This window comes from Schistocerca gregaria, chromosome 2, assembly GCF_023897955.1.
Source record: "Schistocerca gregaria isolate iqSchGreg1 chromosome 2, iqSchGreg1.2, whole genome shotgun sequence".
NCBI lineage: Eukaryota > Metazoa > Arthropoda > Insecta > Orthoptera > Acrididae > Schistocerca > Schistocerca gregaria.
Genome location: NC_064921.1, coordinates 57,936,842 through 57,961,891, shown reverse-complemented (window position 1 = coordinate 57,961,891; position 25,050 = coordinate 57,936,842). Strand labels below are relative to the sequence as shown.

The 25,050-nt window shown below is 43.0% G+C and overlaps 1 protein-coding gene across 1 annotated transcript in view; it reads right to left on the bottom strand.

The window, feature by feature from the left end:
• The window catches only part of LOC126335636 (uncharacterized), a 785,040-nt gene that overhangs the window by 166,056 nt on the left and 593,934 nt on the right, over positions 1-25,050 (bottom strand). Inside the window, exon 4 of the mRNA XM_049999091.1 lies at positions 20,431-20,805. Coding sequence (XP_049855048.1) covers positions 20,431-20,805 — 375 coding nt within the window. The remainder of the gene's footprint in view (positions 1-20,430; positions 20,806-25,050) is intronic.

The window sequence follows — 25,050 nt, the reverse complement described above, 5'->3', positions numbered from 1 at the left end:
GGGAAGTGGCGGTGCGGTCCCCTACGGCACTGCGTAGGATCCTACGGTCTAGGCGTGCATCCGTGCGTCGCTACGGTCCGGTCCCAGGTCGACGGGCACGTGCACCTTCCGCCGACTACTGCCGACAACATCGATGTACTGTGGAGACCTCACGCCCCACGTGTAGAGCAATTCGGCGGTACGTCCACCCAGCCTCCCGCATGCCCACTATACGCCCTCGCTCAAAGTCCGTCAACTGCACATACGGTTCACGTCCACGCTGTCGCGGCATGCTACCAGTGTTAAAGACTGCGATGGAGCTCCGTATGCCACGGCAAACTGGCTGACACTGACGGCGGCGGTGCACAAACGCTGCGCAGCTAGTGCCATTCGACGGCCAACACCGCGGTTCCTGGTGTGTCCGCTGTGCCGTGCGTGTGATCATTGCTTGTACAGCCCTCTCGCATTGTCCGGAGCAAGTATGGTGGGTCTGACACACAGGTGTCAATGTGTTCTTTTTTCCATTTCCAGGAGTGTATTATGTGTAACAGTTTCTTTGGCTCTTCAGGGTATTATCCCACAGCCTTAACTAAATTTCATATTTGTCTCCTACATTATGTGGACGCCCAGCGACAAGGCAATGTAATTTTCAGACTTGCTGGTCCGACGTAAATGTAGTGTACCAGTCACAAGGATTGAGAATGAGGCAAATATATGATTTCAGCGTACAACGTAACGAATGACATTCGCAGATTATTATCTTATCAGAAGCCAAAAGAAATTAGTGGTGGGAACTTCTTTCATTTGCTTGTCACCAATGTCGTCTATAAGACGAAGTTCCATCTGACAGACTGAAATTAGAACTGCCTGTGCTAACATTTGACACTGCTTTATAAAGGAAGGCTCACAGTCTTATTTCCTTTTGTTTCTGGTCTTATATCAACGTGCATGCATGAAGTGGAAACGAAATGTAAACTTTTTTGATCAGCAGCGTCAGATGAATAGACATGCCACAATGTGGCTTGCATGCAACGCAATATTGAAAGGGCGGGAGGGCAGGCCTGCACAGGTAGAATTAATACTAAGTGAGGTTTTGCAAGCAACATCGGTGCAATGAAATAGGCTGGATTTAGATATGTCGCAGGAAGATGACAGTAATCTAGTGAGGGAACCAGCACCGCATGGCGTTCTGACTGGACGTTAGGGTAAACAACGCGCTAGGTTCCCTCAACCTCTGTTAGAGATGAGAGTAGAGTTTTCCGTGGATTAGATTCCAGAAACTGGGCAGTTCTCGTCTGTGTGGTATTTTTGAAAGAAAAGATGGAATTGTTTAGACTAGGGGACGTAGAGATGCTACTAACGTTATACATATATTCTAGGAGAAGTTCCGTTCGGATGTTGGATAATTTCAAAACTGCCAGTACTGAGCATCTATGAAAATGTGTAAACAGGTGTTCCTGGCTAGTGCTGTGAATCAGTTAATAGATAACCATTAAGGGGACTGCCAGAGTGTGAAGGAACAGTTTGGAGCATACATAAATAGTATAAGAACAACTGCCCAAGCGTTGTGCTTTCTTCAGGTACGTAAACTGCATCCCTTGGTTGCTAAGCCGTTACCAAACGCTGGATGTTTCCATGGGACAGAGAAAGGTAGGCGCTGGGTTGTTTCCGTGCAATAGTTTGTTCTGCTCGCTCTCGTTATCGACAACAGTGCAGTCAACGTCGGAATGCCTACGAGATTCAGGAAGCTGCCAGCACGGGGGTTACTGGATGAGGGACTGAAACACGATGTTCAAAATTCCCATTTTCCTTTCTGTCCTTTCACCCCAGTTATGCAATTCAAAGTTTCAGTACCACACTGATTGCTTTCGTGTGCTACATCAGCTGTCTAAGAATTTCACACACCAGTAACGTAAATTTTTGTGGATCTAATTCTGTAAATAATGGTAACGAAATTGTCGTAGGATAAATTACGAAGTTCCATTAGTACAAGAGGGGACAGTGTCAACTTTGACATTCATTACCTTCAGACTTCCGGAAAAAATTCATCCACAGGATCCAGAAGTTAACAAAGCCAGCCATGTGCGAGAGCTATCGCACAGTGAGCTCAACACCTCACGCACTCAATCTGCCTACAAAAATAATAAACAGAAGAATGGAAAATAAAACGAAAGGTGACGGCACCAGGCAGGCAGTTTTAACGATGCCCTTGGTAATGAAAGCAAGACTGGTGAAAAAAATGACATATCTTGTATTTATCGACCTAAAAAAAGAATTCTACAATGTAAAATGATGCAGGATGTTCGAAACTCTGAGAAAAATTGGAGTAAGATACAGGGAAAGACGTGTAGTATACGATAGTCTATGAATGAAGATGGAACACTAAGAATGAAAGACCAAGAACGAAGTGCTCGTATAAAAATACGGCATAAGACAGGGATACAGTCTTTCGGCTCTGTTGTTCAGTCTATACGTTGAAGAAGGAATGATTGAAATAAGGAGAAGTCCAATACTGGGATTAAAATTCTGGGTGAAAGAAAATTGACGATAAGATTCTCTAATGACATTGTTATCCTCAGGAAAATCGAGGAAGAGTTGCAGGACTTATTGGATAGAATTGTAGTCTAATGAGCAAACAATGTGGATTGATACAAAAAGCGAATATAGACAACAGTAATGAGGAACAGCAGAAATGAGATTAGTGATGAAATGAACATCAAAACTTATGACCACGAAATAGATTAAGTGAAAAATTCAGCTACTTTGGCAGCAAAATAACACCTGACGGACGAAGCTCGATTTAATAATAGGATAACACAAGACAAGATGGTATTGATGACTGAAAGAAATCTACTAGAATCAAAAATCTGCCTTAGTGTGAGTAACAAACGTCTGAGCCTGTACGTTTGGAGAACAGCGTTGCGTGGTAATAGAACATGAATTTTGGGAAAACAGGAACAGAAGAGAGTCAAAGCGTATGGGATGTATTGCTATGGAATAACGTTACAAATAAGGATTGGGATTTACTAAAAACATCCTAAGATCAAGATCGTATAAATATTTTTTGTTTAAGACAACCGTCTTCGACAGGCATTACTGTCATCTTCAGGTCTTAAATAATCTGTTTGTCATGAATCGTGTCCATTTTAAGTTAGGGCATAACCCAAGTAACAGGAAATCACCAAAGCTTTGTCATGACTAAAATATTTAAAGACATGAAGCAACTTTTGCAAGCGGAAGTATATATATATATATATATATATATATATATATATATATATATATATATATATATATACACACTCAAGTGCCAATGAACCATGGTATAGGCATGCCTATTCTAAGACAGTGATATGTAAACAGGCAGAATATGGCGCTGTGGGACACAGCTTAACAGAATCTGTACCGAAAGTTGGAAAAGAGATCAACATAAATATCATGTCCGTCCTTTTATTGCTCATGATAACCACACTTTGCATGTAGTACCACCATACACCGAGACCTTCAGAGGTGGTGGACCAGATTGTTGTACACACCGGTACCTCTAATACCCAGTAGCACGTCCTCTTGCATTGAAACATGTCTGTACTCGTCGTGGCATACTATCCACAAGTTCATCAAGGCACTGTTTGTCCAGATTGTCCCACTCGTCAACGACAATTTGGCGTACATCCCTAAGAGGGTTCGTGAGTCACGTCATCCATAAACAGCCCTTTTCAATCTATCCAAGGCATGCTCGATAGGGTTCATGTCTGGAGAAGATGCTGGTCACTCTAGTCGAGCGATTTCATTGTCCTGAAGGAAGTTATTCACAAGATGTGCACGATGGGGGAGCGAATTGCCGTTCATGAAGACGAAAGCCTCACCAATAAACTGCCGATATGGTTGCACTATCCGTCAGAGGATGGCATTCATGTATCGTACAGCCGTTACGGCGCCTTACATGACCACCAGCGGCGTACGTCGACCTTACATAATGCCACACCAAATCATCAGGGAACCTCCACCTTGCTGCACTCGCTGGACAGTGTGTCTAAGGAATTCAGCCTGGCCGGGGTGTCTCCAAACACGTGTCAGACTATTGTCTGGTTGAAGGCATATGCGACACTCATCGGTGAAGAGAACGTGATGCCAGTCCTGAGTGGTCCATGTTGTAGGATCCACTGCATGGTGTCGTAGTTACTAAAATGGACCTCGACATGGACATCGAGAGTAAAATTGCGCTTCGTGCAGGTAATTGCGCGTAGTTTGGGTCGTAACACGACTTCCTGTGTGTGCACGAAATGCATAATTCAACGTGGTGTCGTAGCTGTCACTGTTCCTCAGAGCCATAATCCGTAGGTAGCTGTCATCCACTGCAGTAGTAGCCCTTGTGCGGCCTGAGTGAGGCATGTCATGGACAGTTCCCGTCTCTTTTTATCTCCTCCATGTCCGAACAACATCATTTTGGTCTACTACGAGACGCCTGGACACTTCCTTTTTGAGAGCCCTTACTGGCACAGAGAAACAATGCGGGCGCGATCTAACAGCGGTATTCACCGTCTAGGCATGGTTGAACTACAGACAACACTAGCCGTGTACCTCCTTCCTGGTGGAAAGACTGGAACTGATCGGCTGTCGGACCCCTCCTTCTAATAGGCGCTGCTCATGCATGGTCGTTTATATCTTTGGGAGGGTTAAGTGACATCTCAGAACAGTCAAAGTGATTGTGTCTGTGATACAATATGCACAGTCAACGTCTATCTTCAGCGGTTCTGGAAACTGGGGTGATGTTAAACATTTTTGATGTGTGTCTACATACACCAGTCATTCACAAACATAGTCCACAGTAGCATACCTGTTTACATATGCAATACATATTCAAAAATATTTGAGAATATGACCAATTTGAGTCGAAACAAGGCCCCCGGAATAGACAACATTCCATTGCAACTACTCACGGCCTTGGGAGAGACAGTCATGACAAAACTCTACCACCTGGTGAGCAAGATGTATGAGACAGGTGAAGTACCCTCACACTTAAAGAAGAATATCATAATTCCAATCCCAAAGAAAGCAGGTGCTGACAGATGTGAAAATTACCGAACTATCAGTTTAATAAGTCACAGCTGCAAAATACTAACGCGAATTCTTTACAGACGAATGGAAAAACTGGTAGATGCGGACCTCGGGAAGGATCAGTTTGGATTCCGTCGAAATGTTGGAACACGTGAGGCAATACTGACCCAACGACTTATGTTAGAAGCTAGATTAAGGAAGGGCAAACCTACGTTTCTGGCATTTGTAGACTTAGAGAAAGCTTTTGACAATGTTGACTGGAATACTCTCTTTCAAATTCTGAAGGTGACAGGGGTAAAATACAGGGAGCGAAAGGCTATTTACAATTTGTACCGAAAACAGATGGCAGTTATAAGAGTTGAGGGACACGAAAGGGAAGCAGTTGTTGGAAAGGGATTGAGACAGGGTTGTAGTCTCTCCCCGATGTTATTCAATTTGTATATTGAGCAAGCAGTAAAGGAATCAAAAGAAAAATTTGGAGTAGGTATTAAAATCCATGGAGAAGAAATAAAAACTTTGAGGTTTGCCGATCACATCGTAATTCTGTCAGAGACAGCAAAGACATGGAAGAGCAGTTGAACGAAATGGATAGTGTCTCGAAAGGAAGATATAAGATGAACATCAACAAAAGCAAAACGAGGATAATGGAATGTAGACGAATTAAGTCGGGGGATGCTGAGGGAATGAGATTAGGAAATGAGACACTTAAAGTAGTAAGGGAGGTTTGCTATTTGGGGAGCAAAATAACTAATGATGGTCGAAGTAGAGAGGATATAAAATGTAGACAGGGAATGGCAAGGAAAGCGTTTCTGAAGAAGAGAAATTTGTTAACATCGAGTATAGATTTAAGTATCGGGAAGACATTTCTGAAAGTATTTGTGTGGAGTGTAGCCATGTATGGAAGTGAAACATGGACGATAAATAGTTTGGACAAGAAGAGAATAGAAGCTTTCGAAATGTGGTGCTACAGAAGAATGCTGAAGATTAGATGGGTAGATCGCATAACTAATGAGGAAGTATTGAATAGGATTGGGGAGAAGAGAAGTTTGTAGGTCAACTTGACCAGAAGAAGGGATCGGTTGGTAGTACATGTTCTGAGGCATCAAGGGATCACCAATTTAGTTTTGGAGGGCAGCGTGGAGGGTAAAAATCGTAGAGGGAGACCAAGAGATGACTACACTAAGCAGATTCAGAAGGATGTAGGTTGCAGTAGGTACTGGGAAATGAAGAAGCTTGCACAGGATAGAGTAGCATGGAGAGCTGCATCAAACCAGTCTCAGGACTGAAAACCACAACAACATGACCAATTTATGTATACAGATGTGATTCTGTGTTGGTGTTTTCGTGACCAACAATCATTTTTAGTGGTGTGTACATACACTGTCAGAGCCATTTTCAAAAGATCCACATGACAGTTTGAGTTAAGGCCAATTAAAATGGACACATTTCATAACAAAAACATTTTTAAGTCCTGAAGACAAAAATATTTATACCACCTCAGCTTTAGAATTCTTTTAGCAAATTAAACAGATAGATCCTTCTGTTTTCTCAAAATGAGAAAATTCATTAGGTGTGGGATGTGCTACAGATGGATTTTACAAATTAGGTGGGGCGACGGGGAAGTGAGAGTCATAAAGAAGAAACTGACAAGAAGAGGAGAGAGGATAATAGGACATATATTAAGGCTTCAGGGTATAACTTACATAGTACCAGATGTACCTGTCGAGGGTAAATCTGTAAGGGAAGAGATTGGAACATATCAAACAAGTAATTGTGGACGTACGGTCCAAGTGCTGCTACGAGATGAATAGGTGGCACGAGGTAGGAATTCCTGGCTGCCTGCTGCAGACAAGTCAGGATTCTGATGACAAAAAATCTTAATCAAAACCCTGTCAATGCAAGAAACATCTCATCGAGTATTATAGATGTAGTGTTGGACAGCTTTTGGAAACATTTTCGGGACGGAGAGATCGTGGAGCTTGGCGTGGTATTACGTGGAATGAAGTAGGCAGTTTTGTTTCATCTGATGTACAGAATGATATTGATATTGTCAGCATTCTAAGTCTGCGAAGTATATGTTAGTGATGTAGAGGGACCAGAAGAGGTAGAATTTAAGCGCGTGCAGGGAGAATAAAGCGTGACAAACACCACCACGCGACACTGGGCGACACACCGGCTGCCTGCGAAGGGCTAGAGCTTTTCAGTATCGTATGCAATCGTTACTCAGAAACGAATATCGAAAGTTATTCCAATACTGCTTCGGTACTGCCTGAAAGGTTTTGTTTCTCGCATTCCCAAAATGTACCTCTGTCGCTCTCGGAGTGATGAAAAAGTTTCGTTACTAGTAGGTCTTCTTGCCTGCACGTAGTTCGTGCTGGCTGGGTAGTTTTCGAATTCCTCCAATATTTTATTCTCAGTGGTCAAGCCAGCAGTGAGACGGAGTATCGAATACATTTTCTCAATCACCACGTTTTCTTTTGCCCATGCTTTTGGTGTCAGTCTCGTGCCGAGTCGGCGCTACTCGTAAGCGTCGAGTCCCTCTACTTACAGAAACGCTTCACAAGACGTGTCCTGTGAAATCGAACACTATGCGTAAGCAAAAGACGGCGTGAGTGACTTCTGCGTTGACTGTACACTGGAGTGATAAAAGTCATGGGACAGCGAAATTGACATATACAGATGGCGGTGGTATCACGTACAAAAGGTAGAGAAGGCAAGGCATTGGCGGAGCTATCATTTGTACTTAGGTATTTCATGTGAGAGGATTTCCGACGTGATTGTGGCTGCGCGATGGGAATAAATGCACTTTGAACGTGGATTGGTAGTTTGAGATAGATATCCGGAACATTCCATTTCGGTAATCGTTTGGGTATTCAGTATTCCGAGATGCACAGTACCAAGAGTGTGCCGAGAATACCAGATTTCATGCTTTACCTCTCACCACGGGCAAAGCAGTAGCCGACGACCTTCACTTATCGACCCTAGAGAAGCGGAGCATTGGTAGAGTTGTCACTGCTGACGGACAAACAACACTGCGTGAGATAACCGCGGAAATCGATGTGGGGCGTACGACGAACGCACACGTTAGGACAGTGCGGCGAAATCTGGCATTACGAGGCTGTGGCAGCAGACGACGTACGCGAGTGTCTTTGCCAACAGCGCGACGTAACACGCAGCACCTTTCCTTGACTTGAGACCATATCGCTTGGATCCTAGATGACTGGATATTCATGTACTGTTCACGTTTCCATTGGTAAGTGCTGATGGGAGGATGGTTTCAAGTTGGCAACAAGTCACTGTTCGAGTTGGTGGTGGTTGTAGAATGGTGTAGGCTGTGTTTATACGGAAAAGGGTGGGTCCTGTGGTCCAACTGATCCGATAACTGACTGGAATGGTTACGTTCGGCTACATGGAGACCATTTTCAGTCGTTCCTAGACATTCATGTTCCCAAACAACGATGGAATTTTTATGGATGACAATGAGCCATGTCATCGGTCCACAATTGTTCGCGATTGGTTTGAAGAACGTTCTGGACATTCGAGCGAATTATATGGACACCCAGATCGTCGAACGGGTATCCTATTGAACGTTTATGGGACATAATCGAGAGGTTAGTTCGTATACAAAATTCTGAACCGGCAATATTTTGCAATTACCACAGAGGTCGTATCGCTCAATACTTATGCAGGGACTTCCAGCGACTTGTTGAGCCATGCCATGTCTAGGAGGTCCACTACGCCAAGCAAAAGGAGGTCCGAAACGTTATTCGGAGGTCTCCCACGATGTTTGTTTCGAGCAACCCACTTTCGTTACAAATTTTTTAGTTCAACAGTAAAATTAAGTAATGATCTGAGTTCACACGGAGAACGTGGTACAATTATTACGTGATGGAAGGAAAGTGAACAGTGGGATTATTTCTACAGAGAAGCGCAAAATGTGGTTTGAGGTGTTACAGCTGCCGGACTACTAGTGAGCTGGTCTCCACATAAAAGTAATCCCATTAAACACGCGTTTATACGACTTTTGGGAAATGGATAATGACTGTTCCATTTGAAATCAGACAAAAAATGGGAAAACCGACCTCATATTTTTCAGGTGGTCCATAATTTATACGTGTGTCAATTACTGTAAAAGAAAAAAACTTTCTCGGTTTTGGCCTTTAAGTGTTTGCTGGTTTCCGATTTGAAATTCAGTAAAGTATGATTTCAACAGACTGGGTTGCAGATTTATTCAATTCCAATGACGCGTTTTGCTCTTTAGGCCATCAGCAGATTTTCTACAAAACAAATAAGAAATCCATTAACAACAAGTAGACAGAGAGGCCCATGGTCCTCTCTTGTACAACTACACAAACAAATATACTAAAAGTATATTAAAATTTGCACAAAATTAACTGGATATAAAAGCTATGTGTCACAGAGTCATAAAGAATAACAGGTGCAACTAATTAAATGAAACATACCGCGACAGTAGCCCACTCCGTGTATGATCGAGACGGGAAAATTTCAAAAACGTTTCAAAAAACCGCAAATATACATTTGAATCTATTCGCATATTCGTGTACGCGTCTTATGAATAATTTTGCCAACTATCTAGTTATCTTTCGCCACACTTGTGCTATATGGGATTTATAGTCTGCTTTAGTTTACATCTACATCGGCATCTAGTCAGATAGTACGCACGCCACCGTGCGGTGCGTGGCAGAGGATATTCTGTACCACTACCTTACACTTAATGTTCTGTTCCACTCGCAAACAGAGAGAGGGGAAAACGACTGTCTATATGCCTCCTTGGGGGCAGTAGAATGGTTCGGCAGTCGGCTTGAAATGACGGTTCTCTAAACTTTCTGAATAGCGTTTTTTGATAAAGAACGTCGCCTTCCCACCAGGAACTCCCTTTTGAATTCCCGAAGCATCTCAGTAACACTTACGTGTTGCTAACCTACCGGTTACAAATCTAGCAGCCCACCTATGAATTGTTTCGATGTGTTCCATCGATCCGACCTGGTACCGATCTTAAACACTCGAGCGGTACAAAAGAATAGGTCCCACCAGTGTCCTGTATACCATCTCATTTACAGTTGAACCACTCTTTCATAAAATTTTCGATATAAACCATTTTCCTTCCCTACCGCAGTTCTCACATGCTCGTTCCACCTGATATCGCTTTGGAACGTTACGCCCAGGTATTTGAACGACTTGACTATGTCATGTCGGACACTAACAACTTTGAAATCCCTACTCATGCGCACTGGCTTACACTCTTCCATATTAAGGCTAGCTGCCATTCGCGCGCAAACTGTAAATTTAGTGAAAACGTCTTGTACCGTCCTACAGTCACTGAGCTTCGACATATTACCGTAAGCCACGATATAATTGCTGCCCACCCTGTCCGCCAAACCATTTATGTGTAGAGAAAACAACAACGGTTCTATCACGCTTCCCCCGGGCACTGATGGCGGTACCCTTGTCTCAGATGAACACTCGCAGTCAAGGACTACATACAGGGCTCTGTTAGTTAAGAACTCTTCGAGCCCTCAAATATCTGTGAACTTATTCAATATGCTCGTAACTTGGTTAACAGCCTGCAAATGATACCTAGAAATCTAGAAATATTAAATCTACATGTTGCCCTTCATCCAAAGTTCGCAATATTTCATGTGAGAAAAGCGCAGCTGAGTTTCACAGGATCGATACTTTCTAAAACCGTGCTGATTGGTGGACATAAGCTTCTCAGGCTCAAGAAAACATATTATATTCAGACTGAGAATATATTAAAGAATTCTGAGCAAACATAGGTATTATATATGGGTCTGTAATTATGGGGGTCCGCTCTTTTACCATTCTCATAGACTGGAATCACCAGGGCTTTTTTCCAACTGCCTGGGACTTTCTTCTGAGCGATAGATTTACGTAAAAGGAAATGTTCAAATGGTTCAAATGGCTTTGAGCTTTATGGGACTTAACGTCTTAGGTCATTAGTCGCCTAGAACTCAGAACTACTTAAACCGAACTAACCTAAAGACATGACACACATCCATGCCCGCGGCAGGATTCGGACCTGCAACTGTAGCGGTCGCACGGTTCCAGACTGAAGCGCCTAGAACCGCTCGGCCACAGCGGCCAGCTACGATAAAAGCAAGTTAGGTTAGGGGCCAATGCCAGAGAGCACCCTTTATAAAATAGAACTAGGGTTCCATTCGGACCTGGTGATTTGTCTGCTTTCAAATCTGTCAGTTGTTTCCCTATGCTAGGTTCGCTTATTACTATGCCGCCCATACGGGAGTCTGTCCGGTGCTCATATGACGGTATGTTTGTACTAACCCACAGACGTCCGACACAGGCACCGAGGCACCTCCATAGTGCCTTTCCTCGACACAACTGAAGCTGCAAACAGCGGTGTTTCGGGGGTCAGTGAAATACCCGCCACAGAGCGTCTGGCTCGGTTCTTCCTTGACGTAATCGATTTCTGACAGTTCGTTGGGTCACTGTGATGCCAGCTGCTGCTCCAGACGCTGCTGCAGTCGCCGCTCCAGATGCTACTCCACAGCCACACGTCGAACACGATGGTCTTCTCTCTCACAAGTATCACGTGGCCGTCCGCAGCCCCGTTTTCTTGAGACCGCACTTTCCTGTGACCACCGATGCCAGCAATCATATACAGTGGCTACAGTCCTGCAAGTCATTCTGCAGTATCGCAGAAGAAACATCCAGCTTCTTTTAGCCCTGCTATAAGGTATCTTTCAAACTCGCTGGGTGTTGATAAGGACGTCTTCGTTGCCTTTGCCTTACTGGCATTCTTCACTAACATCAACTCACAACGTCCAATCTCAAAGGTAACTAACCGATCGCTACAGTTTGTTATATGAATCCTTAACGTCAGTTGTTCCTAACTGACTCGCCTCGATTGGCAATGAACCACTACCTTCATTGTGGGTGCATAAGTATGTTCGACCTACTGCGGGAATCTCGGGTTAAAACGTAAATTTGTAAGGTGAAATGTTAAAATTTATTTATGGTACTTTTTATGGATCTGTGAAGTAGCGAGCGTAGAGGCCGTGGACGGGGAATGCGGATGGGTACGCTGGGTGGGAATGTTGGTCGATCGAGAGGCGTGCCGAGATAGTGCGCGCGATGGTACAAACACCATGTCTAGGTTGTTCAGTGGCTAGCGCAACTGCGTGATAAGCAGGAGATCCTGGGTTCGATTCCCGATCCAGCACACTTTTTCACTCATTGCCGTCGATTCCGCTAAAATTCCAGATGTAACTGATATCAGTACTTCCTTCTCTTTCCTTTCCTTTCTCCCTCTCCACTTTCAACTCACACAGTGCGCATTTAAAGCAAACCTTTTTTGCATCCTCATAGTTGTGCTTCTAGCGCATGTGACTGGCGCAAAATATGAATAGACATCATCTTTCAGATGTAGGAAGACGCTACCAACTTTCACTCAAGTCGCACAACTCGTTCTTGGTGCTGCGATTTTTTTTTCGGACGCTGTATTTAAGGTTACGATGCGCTTATGTTACGATGGACTGCGGTGAAACTTAAGCAACAGGCGGCCGCAACAGCCTCGCCACAATTCATGAGTGTTTCCGCCGTGTCGATTCACTTTTATTTTTTCTACAGCTCTCCACCGAAGATAGCACAAGAAAGATTACAAATACCGTTTTTAAATCAAATGCTCATCAATTTGGTACAATTTTTGAATCGTTTAAGTTATTGCGTATTTGAGTTAAACAATAACGTGATGAAAATTACATTAAATTTAAGTTCTAAAACACCTCGCAGATACCACTTCGAAATATACACTACTACCTTGGTTTTGAATTTTATTTGAGAGTTTACTTTTGAATAGCTTCTGAGCTACGAATCAGAGAATCGTCATTCGGGAGGACGACGGTTCAATCCCGTCTCCGGCCATCCTGATTTAGGTTTTCGGTGATTTTCCTAAATCGTTTCAGGCATATGCCGGGATGGTTCCTTTGAAAGGGCACGGCCGATTTCCTTCCCAATCCTTCCCTAACCCGAGCTTGCGCTCCGTCTCTAATGACCTCGTTGTCGACGGGACGTTAAACGCTAACCACCACCACCAGAGAATCGTGGTATTTTATCAAATTATAATTACTTTGACCTTAAAGAGATACGGAAGCAATTCTTTATTATAGCTGCGAGTTTGCAGATATATTAACTTGAAATCTACTGTAGACGACAAGAATCTGAATCCCTACAAAAATGCAAGGTTTCACGCCGACTGAGGTAAAACGGAACAGCCTATATGCAGTAGCTTCGCAGCTAAGGAAAGCCTCTATAGTTTCATATCTAGATGTTTCACCGCAGATACAAAGGCAGCATCATTTTTCCCTGTCCATCTAGGGAAGAACACCAGTTTGTCATTTCAGATACAGCAGATGGCAGGTGAAGCGCAGACGCCGGACAGCATTGGTTATGTCAGTCCTCACTCGCAAATTGGCAGAGTGATATGAATGACAGCCTGCTAGGCAGTATCGAGTTTACGTAAGTCGATGTTGCGTCGTCTTCGCTCTACCATTACTTGTCGGTCTAGTAAAACCTCTATGAAGGAGTCCCTACACTTGGTCATTTAGATCTCCTTGAATGTTTGTACTACGAGTAGAATAATTTTTTTCCAATAGACCAGATTCTCATCTCTATTTCCCAAGCCTATGTCTGTGGGCCATCGTGCCCCACCAAAAACATTACTGGTATATAGGCTTCACCGCGTGACTGCTACGGTCGCAGGTTCGAATCCTGCCTCGGGCATGGATGTGTGTGCTGTGCTTAGGTTAGTTAGGTTTAAGTAGTTCTACGTTCTAGGGGACTAATGACCTAAGATGTTAAGGCCCATAGTGCTCAGAGCAATTTTTTTTTAAATAGGCTTCCTCATTTAACCACTGGTTGTGTGAAATTCACAATATTGTTATTCTTGAGGACGACACAAGCCGATAGTGTCAATTACGTTTCTGTTCTGGGCATATAATGTTGTAGGATATACTTCAGATTATTATATTTTCTACATAATAAAGTTGTGAGGTATATCTAGAAGCCCGATTCTGGGTATGTAGGCGATTAAATAATAAGTCATAACTACAGTGCATGAGCACAGACTTCTAAATAGAATCCAGCTGCTCCAAGATAGCCTTGTGATGCTACGTAAGTAACTTTATTGACTCTGGAGGGACGAACGGCAATCCGGGCCATTTCATGAAACTTTATTTTCCGATGCCGGGGGAATGGTGTCGTGTTCTTTTGTTAGTACAGGAAGATTGGAACATAAAGTAGAATGTGAGTAAACAGATCCTGGACTGAAGATATTGAGATGGGAAGTAATAAAGGCTACGAGTAAAGCAATGGGCTGTGACGAAACACCACTAAAATTGTTAAAACTGTAGAAGTGGAGTAACAGCTAAACTGACAAACCTCATTAATACGATATTTAACGAGGGCATTTACCCTCAATCTGTATTTAGTTAAATAGATCCTAGTGTCTTCTCCAAAGAAATAATAGGCCAAAGAATTTAAAGATTTTACGGCAAACTGATTTCATAGGCGACATCACAAATGGCGTGTGGAAGCTTGTACTCAGAAGATTTTACAGGCTATCAAGAAATTCGTGGAGGGAGTCACAGTTTGAGTTCTGAAAAGGAAAAGGACGTGAAAAATGAACAGGGAGTTTGAGAATGGTAAGTCGAAAAATACTGGTATTTCTTAGGAATATCTGAATCTGTTTGTTTATTGGTAATAGACAATTGAGTGACTTCAGCGGAGTATCGTCCTCACGTCACTGGCAGATGTGTTGTAGTCTGGATGGACAGAAGATTGGTAGAAAAACCGTAAGTATGGATAGGCAATGAGAAAACAGATAAGGCAACTATTGCAAGTTTTGTTAGACAAGGGTAGTTCTTTCAACAACTTTTAACAAATCAAAATATGAGAAAGTAGCGAAGCGTTAGGACAAATAGGTGGAATGATAGACCCAGACGTAAGGGAAACTGACATGTCGTTGTAGTTGTGGATTTCAGTACGGAAAATGGTTTGAGTCCACCTGGACTCTCGCGCAAGCCTCTTCACCTCTAGATAACTACTGCAGCCTACATGCAGTTGAACGTACTGACTGTATTCGACCTTTGGCCTCCCTCTAAAATTTAATTCCCATGCGTATCTCCATTACCAAGATGACGACTCCTTCATACCCTAGGATATGTCCTTTTAGTCAAATTATCCCGTAAACGTCTTATTCTGTCCAAATACGTTCGGTACCTCTATTTAATTATTCAATTTATGCATCACATCTTAAGCATTGTTCTGCAGAAACAGACTTCAAAAGATTCTGTTACCTAATATAGTGACGTACGTTATGGTGGATGATGTAATTGAATATAAAATCTTTTGGACGTTACACACCGTCACTTTTCTCTTCAGTCTTCGGCTAACGGTGAACAGTAGAATATCCTGAAAAATAAACGAGCAGAAGAGTCGAAATTCACATCGTGCAGAAAAAACTGACGAGGAGGATGACGCGGTATAACTTTATCAACCAATTTCACTTACATAGAGGGCTAAGCTACAGACAAATGAATTCATAAAATAATTCCTAACACTTATATTTATGTTAGACGTTAACAAATTCGTCTTTTTCAGAAACGCTTCCCTTGCTATTGCTGGTCTGCGTTTTGTAACCTTTCTACTTTCGCTGTCGTGATAGCTGATGCCATCTGAGTCGCATTTCCTAATCTAATTCCCTCAACCTCGTCTGATTTAAGTCGACTAAGTTCCCTTTACAGACTGAATAACATTGGGAAGACGTTAAAACCCTCTACAGCTCACTTGTGTCCATCGCTTCCCTTTAACATCCTTCGACTCTTACAACTGCAGTTTGGTTTCCATAGGAGTTATAAATTACCTTCCCGTCCTCTACCCGTGCTAGCTCCTGAGTCTCAAAGAATGTAGAATACTCCACATCGTCAAAAGTTTCCTCTTAATCAACAGATACTATGAAGGTAGATTAGCCATTATTCAGCGAATCTTAAATAATAAGGCGTAGGGACAGTAATGCCTTGCGTGTTACCGTACGTCAGCTTCCCCAAGGACAGGCTCTACCATTTTTCCCTTTATTCTGTATATACGTCGTGTTAGTGTATTGCAACCATAATTTTTAAACAAATAGTTCAGTAACATTGACACCTGTCAAAACCAACATCTTCTTTGGAACTGGCATTATTACATTCATGTCTGAGAATAATTCGTCTGGTATCATAATGTTGCCATTGTTGGAGAAAAATTATGTTAATTAGCAAACATGAGGGCTGCGTAATAACTTCGTTCTAAGGAAAAATACTGGAAGACATTATTTACCCTGGGAATTTTGTGTCAAATAGTGGAATCTGTATGAGGACAATAAACAGAACATATGTGAGTAAAAGGACCATTAAAATGTTCTGTTCGATAGTAAAAAGAATTCTGATACAGCAAAGTAAAAGATTTTGAAAGAAGTTTGTCTGGTGTGTGATATTGTAGGACAGTGCATCATGAACATTAAAAGAGGAAAGGAAAAATAGTCAATTCTATTTGAAATGTGGTTGTGGAGAAAAATATAAAATGGAGTGGGAGGATGAAGGATGGAGAGGGACTGCTAAGAGTAGTAAGGACATGGCAGCTAGCGAAAATGATAAGAATTGGGAAAACACTGCCAGAGCATATAATGCGAAGAAATTGCGCAGAAGCAAAGATTGCAGAAAAGATGGATGGAGAGAGGGACAGAAAAAGCAAAAGAAAGAGAAGGAGGGAATAATACTAGGAATACACGACAATGAAAAGAAAGAACAGACAACTGTAAGCAGGACCCGTCACTTGAATGTTCTTTACAACCTTAATTATGTATATCAATTTGTCTAGAGTTTTTGAATACTTATTTTGCGAGTATCAAAATATATCTAATAAATGGGCGTATCTTTTGACTGCATTTACTTATAAACTTAAATTCTTTATGCCATAAAGTTATTGTGACCAAAGTACAAGGACAGACAGGCAGGTCCTATAAGGCAGTGGTTCCGAAGTTTCCTGAGACCAATCAGATATAAGGCAGTCTGCCCCACTGCCACCATCCAAAGCGCCTAACTAAACTTGAGAATGAGAAACAATTTTTTTTCTAAACTTTCAGTTTTAAAATGACGAAAGATAAATGCTTTTTAGATTCTGTTGGTGTTTTATTAAATCATGGACTGGTGAATCTATGAGAAAATTGGCACTCAGCTCCTTATTTGTAGCTCCCTCGTTTTATACAACGATCAAGCATCACGAGTGCTTTCTACAGTCACTCGTCAGATACGAAAGCTAACAATCCACGTTGAGAATGGAGTCTTGTTACAAGACTTGTTTTCTCAGAACCACACCTCTCTGTAGCAAGATTTGCGTCACCCACATCCAGCACTTCCACTTAGAATCAGCTTAATTAAATTTTGTTCACTGTACTTAGACCTACAGTCTATTAATCACTTGATAGGTGCATTGCCAGAAACCAGAAAACTTGATGCTGCCAATGCTGTGAGTTAGACCACAGCCACAACAATAATAATACTGTGTAAGCCTTACAGCTATGCAGTTGCACCTACCGTTTCTGTTGTGTTGGCATTTAACTAATTTATTGTTGCGAAGTAAAAATGGAGTAATTTCTAGTCTATCCCCAGGAACTATTTACAATTCGTAGAAGGAATTAATATGAGATTCTGAAACATATGCGCTGTATCTGTCTCAGGTTTGGAAGCAAGGTCGAAAGTAAAATGTATTTGTGTACAGGTTGGAGTATTTGAGGAAGACGATTTTCATACATTTGTTCCGGAAGCTACAGCATCCACCATGTTCCGTCATGTGTTAATGGAAGTGTTTGACAGAAATGTAATCATTGGTAACTGACATAATCATTGTTATCGTCTTACGCAATAGTGATAATACCAATGCTCTTTTAAAAAATAATTTATTTTCGTAATCGAAACACAAATGGAGACTTTAGTTTTTGCTTCTCAGAAACTTACAATTACAACGGCCGTATCGTTCTAGAACAGAGAGAGGGAGAGAGAGAGAGAGAGAGAGACTTCACCTACAACAATTGGTGCCAAGAAGAGAGTTTTGTATTATTCATGTTTACTGTGTAAATATTAATGTATAGCCCCAATCGTAGTGGTTACGTTACTTGCACTGAGAACTCTTGAATAATAATTTCGATTTCACTCAATTAATCGGGAAATACTAATTACAAATTTTAATTACGGTCACTGCTTATTGACAGTAGGGGCACATCAGTCCCAAGAGGGTCCTGAGAGGGCACGCACCAAACTCGTAAGGTAACTCACAGCCAATTTCGGATCGGTTTCCAAGGAGGTAATGTGTGAATCTTTGTATAAAGCCAGATCTCATTTAATCACGGAACAGTTTACTGAAAAATTGCCTTGGAATCCGAGGTGATAACACGTGAACTACTGCGTGAAGCGAATCTCCGCGTAAAGACGGAATTAACAGAGTTCGTTCGGAAAACATATTTGTGCGATTTCATGTGAACTCTAATTTCGTGTGAAGCACTTTGTTACTTTTACCGAGTTCGGGAACTAATGATTAATGACTGCGAATCTTGTTATGAATATTACTGATAGACTGGCTCAAGAAATCTTTTTGTTAATTTTGGGAGTGGAGAAAAAAGACGAAGTTAGACCGCATTCTAATACTTTATGATTCTCATTGCGCTTAGCATTTAAACCTACCCACTTTCATATTACTGTGCACTGTGTATTGCATAAGCCTTAGAGCCCGCTGCCGATGGAGAACAAGCAAGGTAAGGGAATTGATGGATTCAGTTACGAGAAGTGAAGTGTGGACGAACTGGACTATCATCATCAAATCACACAAGGGAGACTGGATAGCCCGTCAAAACCGAATACAGATGTAGCTTGAAAATAGCATACGGTTTATTGAACAGTGAAAAAAAAATAGAAACTGTGAAAGGTCCAAGAACAACAAGTGCAATAAAGAACAGCCTGGCACAGCAACAGTTTCGTGGCCAGCTGGCCGGTGTTATGGATGCAAAGTAGGCGAACAGTATTGAAAACTGCCTTGTGACTTTTTTTTTTCAGAATACTGTGAACATTGGAAATTTTGCTCTCTGTCTGTAGTCTTGACAGTTGTCATACCATACATTGTTTAAATAATATGAATCATGTGGTAGGAATACGTTGCCGCCGCAAGTAAATGTGACGCATAGTGAGAACAAGAGAGATAGCACGTAGACGTCTCACACTAATAAAAACAACAAATAAACGAATATGAACTACGTTACAGCGAAGGAATTCAAGAGTCAACTTCCAAATCGGAACGCAACTTTAAAAACGTTAAAAACATATTTTTCGAATGTGCACTGAGTGTGAGTGTGAAACTGTTGCGTTGGTTTGTTGCACTTCATGTGACAAACTATTATACTTCATCATTTCCTTGGGATTGACCACATTCACATTCATACGAACGCTTATGTCGGGCGAGGAGGCGTATCTTACTGACTTACCAGTCGTACAAATTTGGTGCGATATGAGATTCCTATCATATGATACACATACTGTCACTAATGCCGTACATGACACACCAGACGTGTTACCCGGTGCAGGATTCAGTTGACCTCTCGCGTCGTCATCAAACGTTTCCGGTTCGAAAGCCACTTCCTTTGTGCTGTCATTGTAGGTCCCTGTCTAACATCTCGCTGTTGTAAACGGACGTTACACGACGGCACAGACACAAATATGAAAGAAACGAACAGCAAAAAAAAAGGGGGTGGGGCTAGGCGAGGTTTGATCGGGGCACCGCTGCGGGCAGCCTGCAACCGTAACCACGATTTATATTTAGATTGGCTCCATATTGCACCTTTTGTCCTAGGACCGTTCACTGTTTCTATTTTGACGAAATAAATCTCGGGTGAAGGGCCTCGTAATAGAGATAATAGGTCACAATATTTCGGCAATCTACCACGTTGCCACCATCATGTGCGCACCTGATGCGTGGTCGATAGCCGAAATATTGTGTCCTGTGCACACTAATAACAGACCGTTCACCCTAGATTTATTTCGTCATAAAATATGCCTGGAGAAATTGAAGAATCACATGTACCTGTTTTGCCTTTTTTTGTTACAGTCCAGTATTTCTTCCTATTTTCATGCTTGATCTGTGTTCAACTTTCGACGGGTTGTCCACTGGGCCCGGTGACCACTAAATCTGAAGGGTGATTCTCTTGTTAGCATCACTTTGTACCCTCGTGTACTCATTGTGGCAGGCGACATTTCGAACATCCACTGCCTGCCTGTTGTGGTAGAGTTAGAGCGGACAGCAGGTGGTACTCACACTGGACGTCGAGCAGCAGCGAAACCTGCAGCGCGGGCTGCGGCAGCGCGGGGTGCTGCACGAGGCAGGCGACGCTGGCGTTGTGGTGAGCGCGCAGCAGCCGCGCCAATCGCGCCTCGGAGCGCAGCACGTGGGCCGCGGCGGGCAGCGGCGCGGCGGGCTGCGTGCTCAGCAGGGGCACGGCGCCGTGCTGTGGCTGCGCCTGCGCGTCCGGCTGCCCGGCGAGCGCGAGGCGCCACGAGAGGCGCGGCGGCGGCTCGCCGCCCTCGGCCACGCAGCCCACGGCGAGCGCCGAGCCCTCCAGCACGGGCAGGAACACGTTGCCCGGGTCCAGCCGCCGCCCGTCCACCTCCAGGAAGACCGCGTGCGGCGGCTCTGCCAACAGCCACACACACGCGCAGCTCTGAGCACCAGCACTCTGAATAAACGGCTGCCGTACCAGGGTTCCTTGTTATCAGAGGTCCGATCAGTCGCGAAATGGGAACCACAACGAAACTTTAAAGCATTGTACGTCTTAGACAAACCCCAGCAACTCGTCTGCATGGTCGCCCCTCTGACAACGACATTTGTCGTCGTAGCACTGCACCGACTGTACAACATCCTAGTCAATGAAGGTAGCGGCCTGTGCTTTCCACCAATTCCCAAGCCTGGTCTGGAGCTCGTTGTCTCTGCCAAAATACTAAAAAACAAAGAGATGATAATCAGTGGCAGCCAATAATGTTACTTAAAATCCGTCTTGATTGCAAATTTTTTATGCATAAGACCGGTCGCGGTTCATTCAGAACCATCTTCAGATCCGATATTTCAGTTACAGGAGTAACCCGTCCAAATCCAGCAACTTTCACATGCTACGTCACATATGATGTTATCCCATAAGACATTATGTCTGTGTTTGCAAAGAGGGAGCCAAGTCCGGGTTGTATGGTCAGTGGTCAAACACCTCCCGTGATTAAACATTTCCCATCGATAACGTTGCAATGTGCGCCCTGGTATTGATTGGCACGAAGAAAGACAGTAATCGATAGTAAAAAATCCTCCTCGCTTGCTCTGATTAGCCCCAGGGAGTGACATAGGGCTGCTCTTATTCTTTATGCACATAAATGATCTGACGGACAGGGTAGGAAGAAAATAACAGCTGTTTACTGGATGAAACTGTGGTGTACACGAACGTGTCGTCTTTGAGTGCTATAGAGGGATTCAAGACGACTTTGGAAGACTTACCAGGTCGTGTGATGAATGGCAACTTGCTCCAAACCAAAAAAAATGCAATTGAATGCGGAAGAGTGGGAAAAAGAAAAATGAAACGTCCAAATACAGCATTAGTAATGTTTTGCTATGGATGGGAATGAGCCAGTCAGGTTGGTAGGGAAGGCGAATGCCCGTCATTGTTTTACTGGGAGAATTTGGCGAAAATGTCACTCATCCATAAAGAAGGCGATGTATAAGGCGCTAGCGCCCACATTCGTGGCACTGCTCGACTGTTCCCTACCGTCACCACGTTGGATTGCAGGAAATATAGTAACAGCTCAGAGGCGTGCTGCTATAGTTGTTACCTATAGGTTTAGTAAAACTGCAAGTTTAAGAGAACTCCCGTGGGAATCTCTGGAGTATAGACGAAGCTCGTAATCAAGGATACAGTCCATCCACATGAGTACATTGTATTTACTGCTGCGTTCCAGCTGTTCTGGAGGCACTCGATCCAATGAGGCTCTTCAGGGCGAGCAGTTTCTCTTCTGCTCTTAATACAATCATTTCAGCACATGAGCCCGAGAAACTAGCAGAGCTAATCCATGAGAATTTGTACGTTCCTCAACGATGAGAAGCAAGTATCACTCTGCTGCTCCCCGGCGCATGTGACAATTTTGAGCCCTTGGCGACGCCTGCGAGGAACGTGACGTCACATAGTGTATCGTTCTGCTGAAGACCGTTATTTCAATGTTGCGTCAGATACCGCATTACGACTGGCAGTAACAACGTTCTGTGGTTGACGAAGCAAGCAAGACAGCCATGGTGAACCTCTCGCCGCTAACTTACTGGGACGAAGTGATCCTGACCTACCTCCGAATTGAGTACTGTTCCCTAACATATGGCTTCCTATCTCCTTAAGTGGATCCTCTGGTCTGTAATTCCTGCAGCGTGCAACCCTATATGCCACATTTTTACTGAGTGCTTTTCATATTACGACTAGAGGCAAAAGCGAATTTCGGTGGTGATATGTCCTCTACTTTAGCTGATGTCGAAACGAGTACGCAGAGGGTTTTAAAGTTTTGTATAGTCTAGACCTTGGCCTGGGTCACTGACTTACGCTTTTTGTTGCTGCGATCGGCCAGCCACAGATATTACCTGTGTTCTTTTGCTTCTCTCCATAGCTTTTTTTGTCTCGCAGTATGTATTCAGTCTCGTAACCTATGTGGTTTTCCTCGTTTAGTGTGTGTGTGTGTGTGTGTGTGTGTGTGTGTGTGTGTGTGTGTGTGTGTGTGTGTGTGTGTGTGTGGTCTTAGCAAACTAAGAAAATTGCAAAACACGTAGTTAATTATTAGCCCATGGTGAATGTAATTTTTTTTACTGATCCTTCTGGCAGCCAAATTATGCAAGTTAATTTATGAATCGATGGATCCACCTCGAGCAGCAATTTTATATTGAATAAATTTGTTAGCTATAGAAAATAATTATGACTTTAGTATTTGTATATGATAACAACAAAAAAAGTTAGCTTCAATCATCTGCTACTGATGAACCCTCAGACCACTACAATTTTTGTTGTCCTTTATCACAAATTAGATAATGGATTTTTCATACTTTGTGGTTTGTGAGGGTGGTATAAAACTTTGTAAGTCTGTGATTGATAGTAACTTTCATTATCAATATTGTTGTTAGTTTTTCTAATAAGTTACGTTACAGAAAAACTGAAGAGTCCACTTGAACTGAAGCAGGTATATGTATGACTAATTCTAAGGTTTGGTTTCATAATGTAAATAAAATATTACCTGCAATTTAGCGTTGTATAACTGGCTGATTTTCGAATCGAAGTTGGTTAACAATGTTATGCACTGTTAACCTGTTTTCGGCCATTTTCAGTTTTGAATGTGTGATATAGCAATTGTATATTGTACCTTCATTTTCTCACACTAGGGAAATCACGTATTTTTAAGAAATGCATGGCAATTTGTAATGAAATTCAATTTTTTTATACTTTCGGAAGGGGCTATTGACTTCATATACTATGTCATGTATTTTTAAGTCATTTCCAATCTTATTTCTTTCAATTGAGAGTGTTTACCTAGCGATAACGACGACGGTGCAAATCCAAATCCGATCATTAAGATTTAGGTTTCTCGTGATTTCCCTACATCACTCCAGACAAATGCCTGTATGGTACTTCTCAAAGGGCACATCCCAATGTCCTCCACATCCCTTCGCAATACGAGCTTGTACACCGTCTGTAAGATCGGCGCTGTCGACGGAACGTTTCCGTCCTTGCAATTGTTGTGAAAAGCAAAGCAGAAAAGGGAGGAGACCTTCCAGCAAGCTTGTTATACAGTATGCATACTAGAACTGTTCAGTTATTATTCATTATTTTTTACAGTATGCATACTAGAACTGTTCAGTTATTATTCATTATTTTTTACAAAACTGTGGTTTGATTGGCGGTTGGCGAACCTAATAACCACTTGTGTCCCAAAGCAAGAAATAGCCGGTCACTGAAATGTTTGAGAGGGAGACGAAAGACGCCCCGTCATCGACCCGGCTTCGTTCCGCTAGTGCCAGCGTGGCGTTTGAAATTCCTGGCGGCTACATCTAGCAACACGACTGAGACATATAGAGGGAGTAGCTGAGCTCGGTCGACGTAAGGCAGCACGACACGCGTGAGTCTCTAGAGCCGGGCGAGATGCAGCGACACGGAACAGGCAGTCAGGCCCGTAATTACAGCAGGGCAGGAGCACCAGCCACGCCTGTAGCTCAGATTTGGAATGCTACTGAGTGTGGTGAGATTAGGGACAGCCACGCGGAATGGCCGCGCGGTTTGCGGCGCCACGTCACGGATTGCGCGGCCCCTCCCGCCATAGGTTCGAGTCCTCCCTCGGGCATGTGTGTGTGTGTTGTTCTTATCATAAGTCAGTTTAAGTAGTGTGTGAGTCTAGGGACCGGTAACATCAGCAGTTTGAATTCACACACATTTGAACATTTGATTAGGGACACCACAGCTAGATCACCAGCAGTTGTGCAATGCCTACCCGCTACTGGCGAGGAGCTATCGAAGGCAGTTTTCGCATCAGAATAGTTGCTGAAAGAACCATGCTTGAACGCTCGCTGTGTCAATTGTAACTCGAGCAAAACTGTTTGTGAAGATTGCTTATTTCAACATTATTTAATGGTCCCTAGTGTCCGATACTATTTCAGTTTTAATTGAACCATTATCGTGAAACTATTTTCCCATAAATATTGTATAAGGTATCTCACGTAGTCAAACCAGTCATTTCGCTCACTTGTCGTTCCGCTACACAGTGGTATAAATAGTGTTTACTTCAGATTCTGTGGTTTATTACTATTAGTTACTAATGAAACTGTTCTTTACGATACAGTTTGATTGTTTCAGGATAGGTCACGAGAGAATAAGCG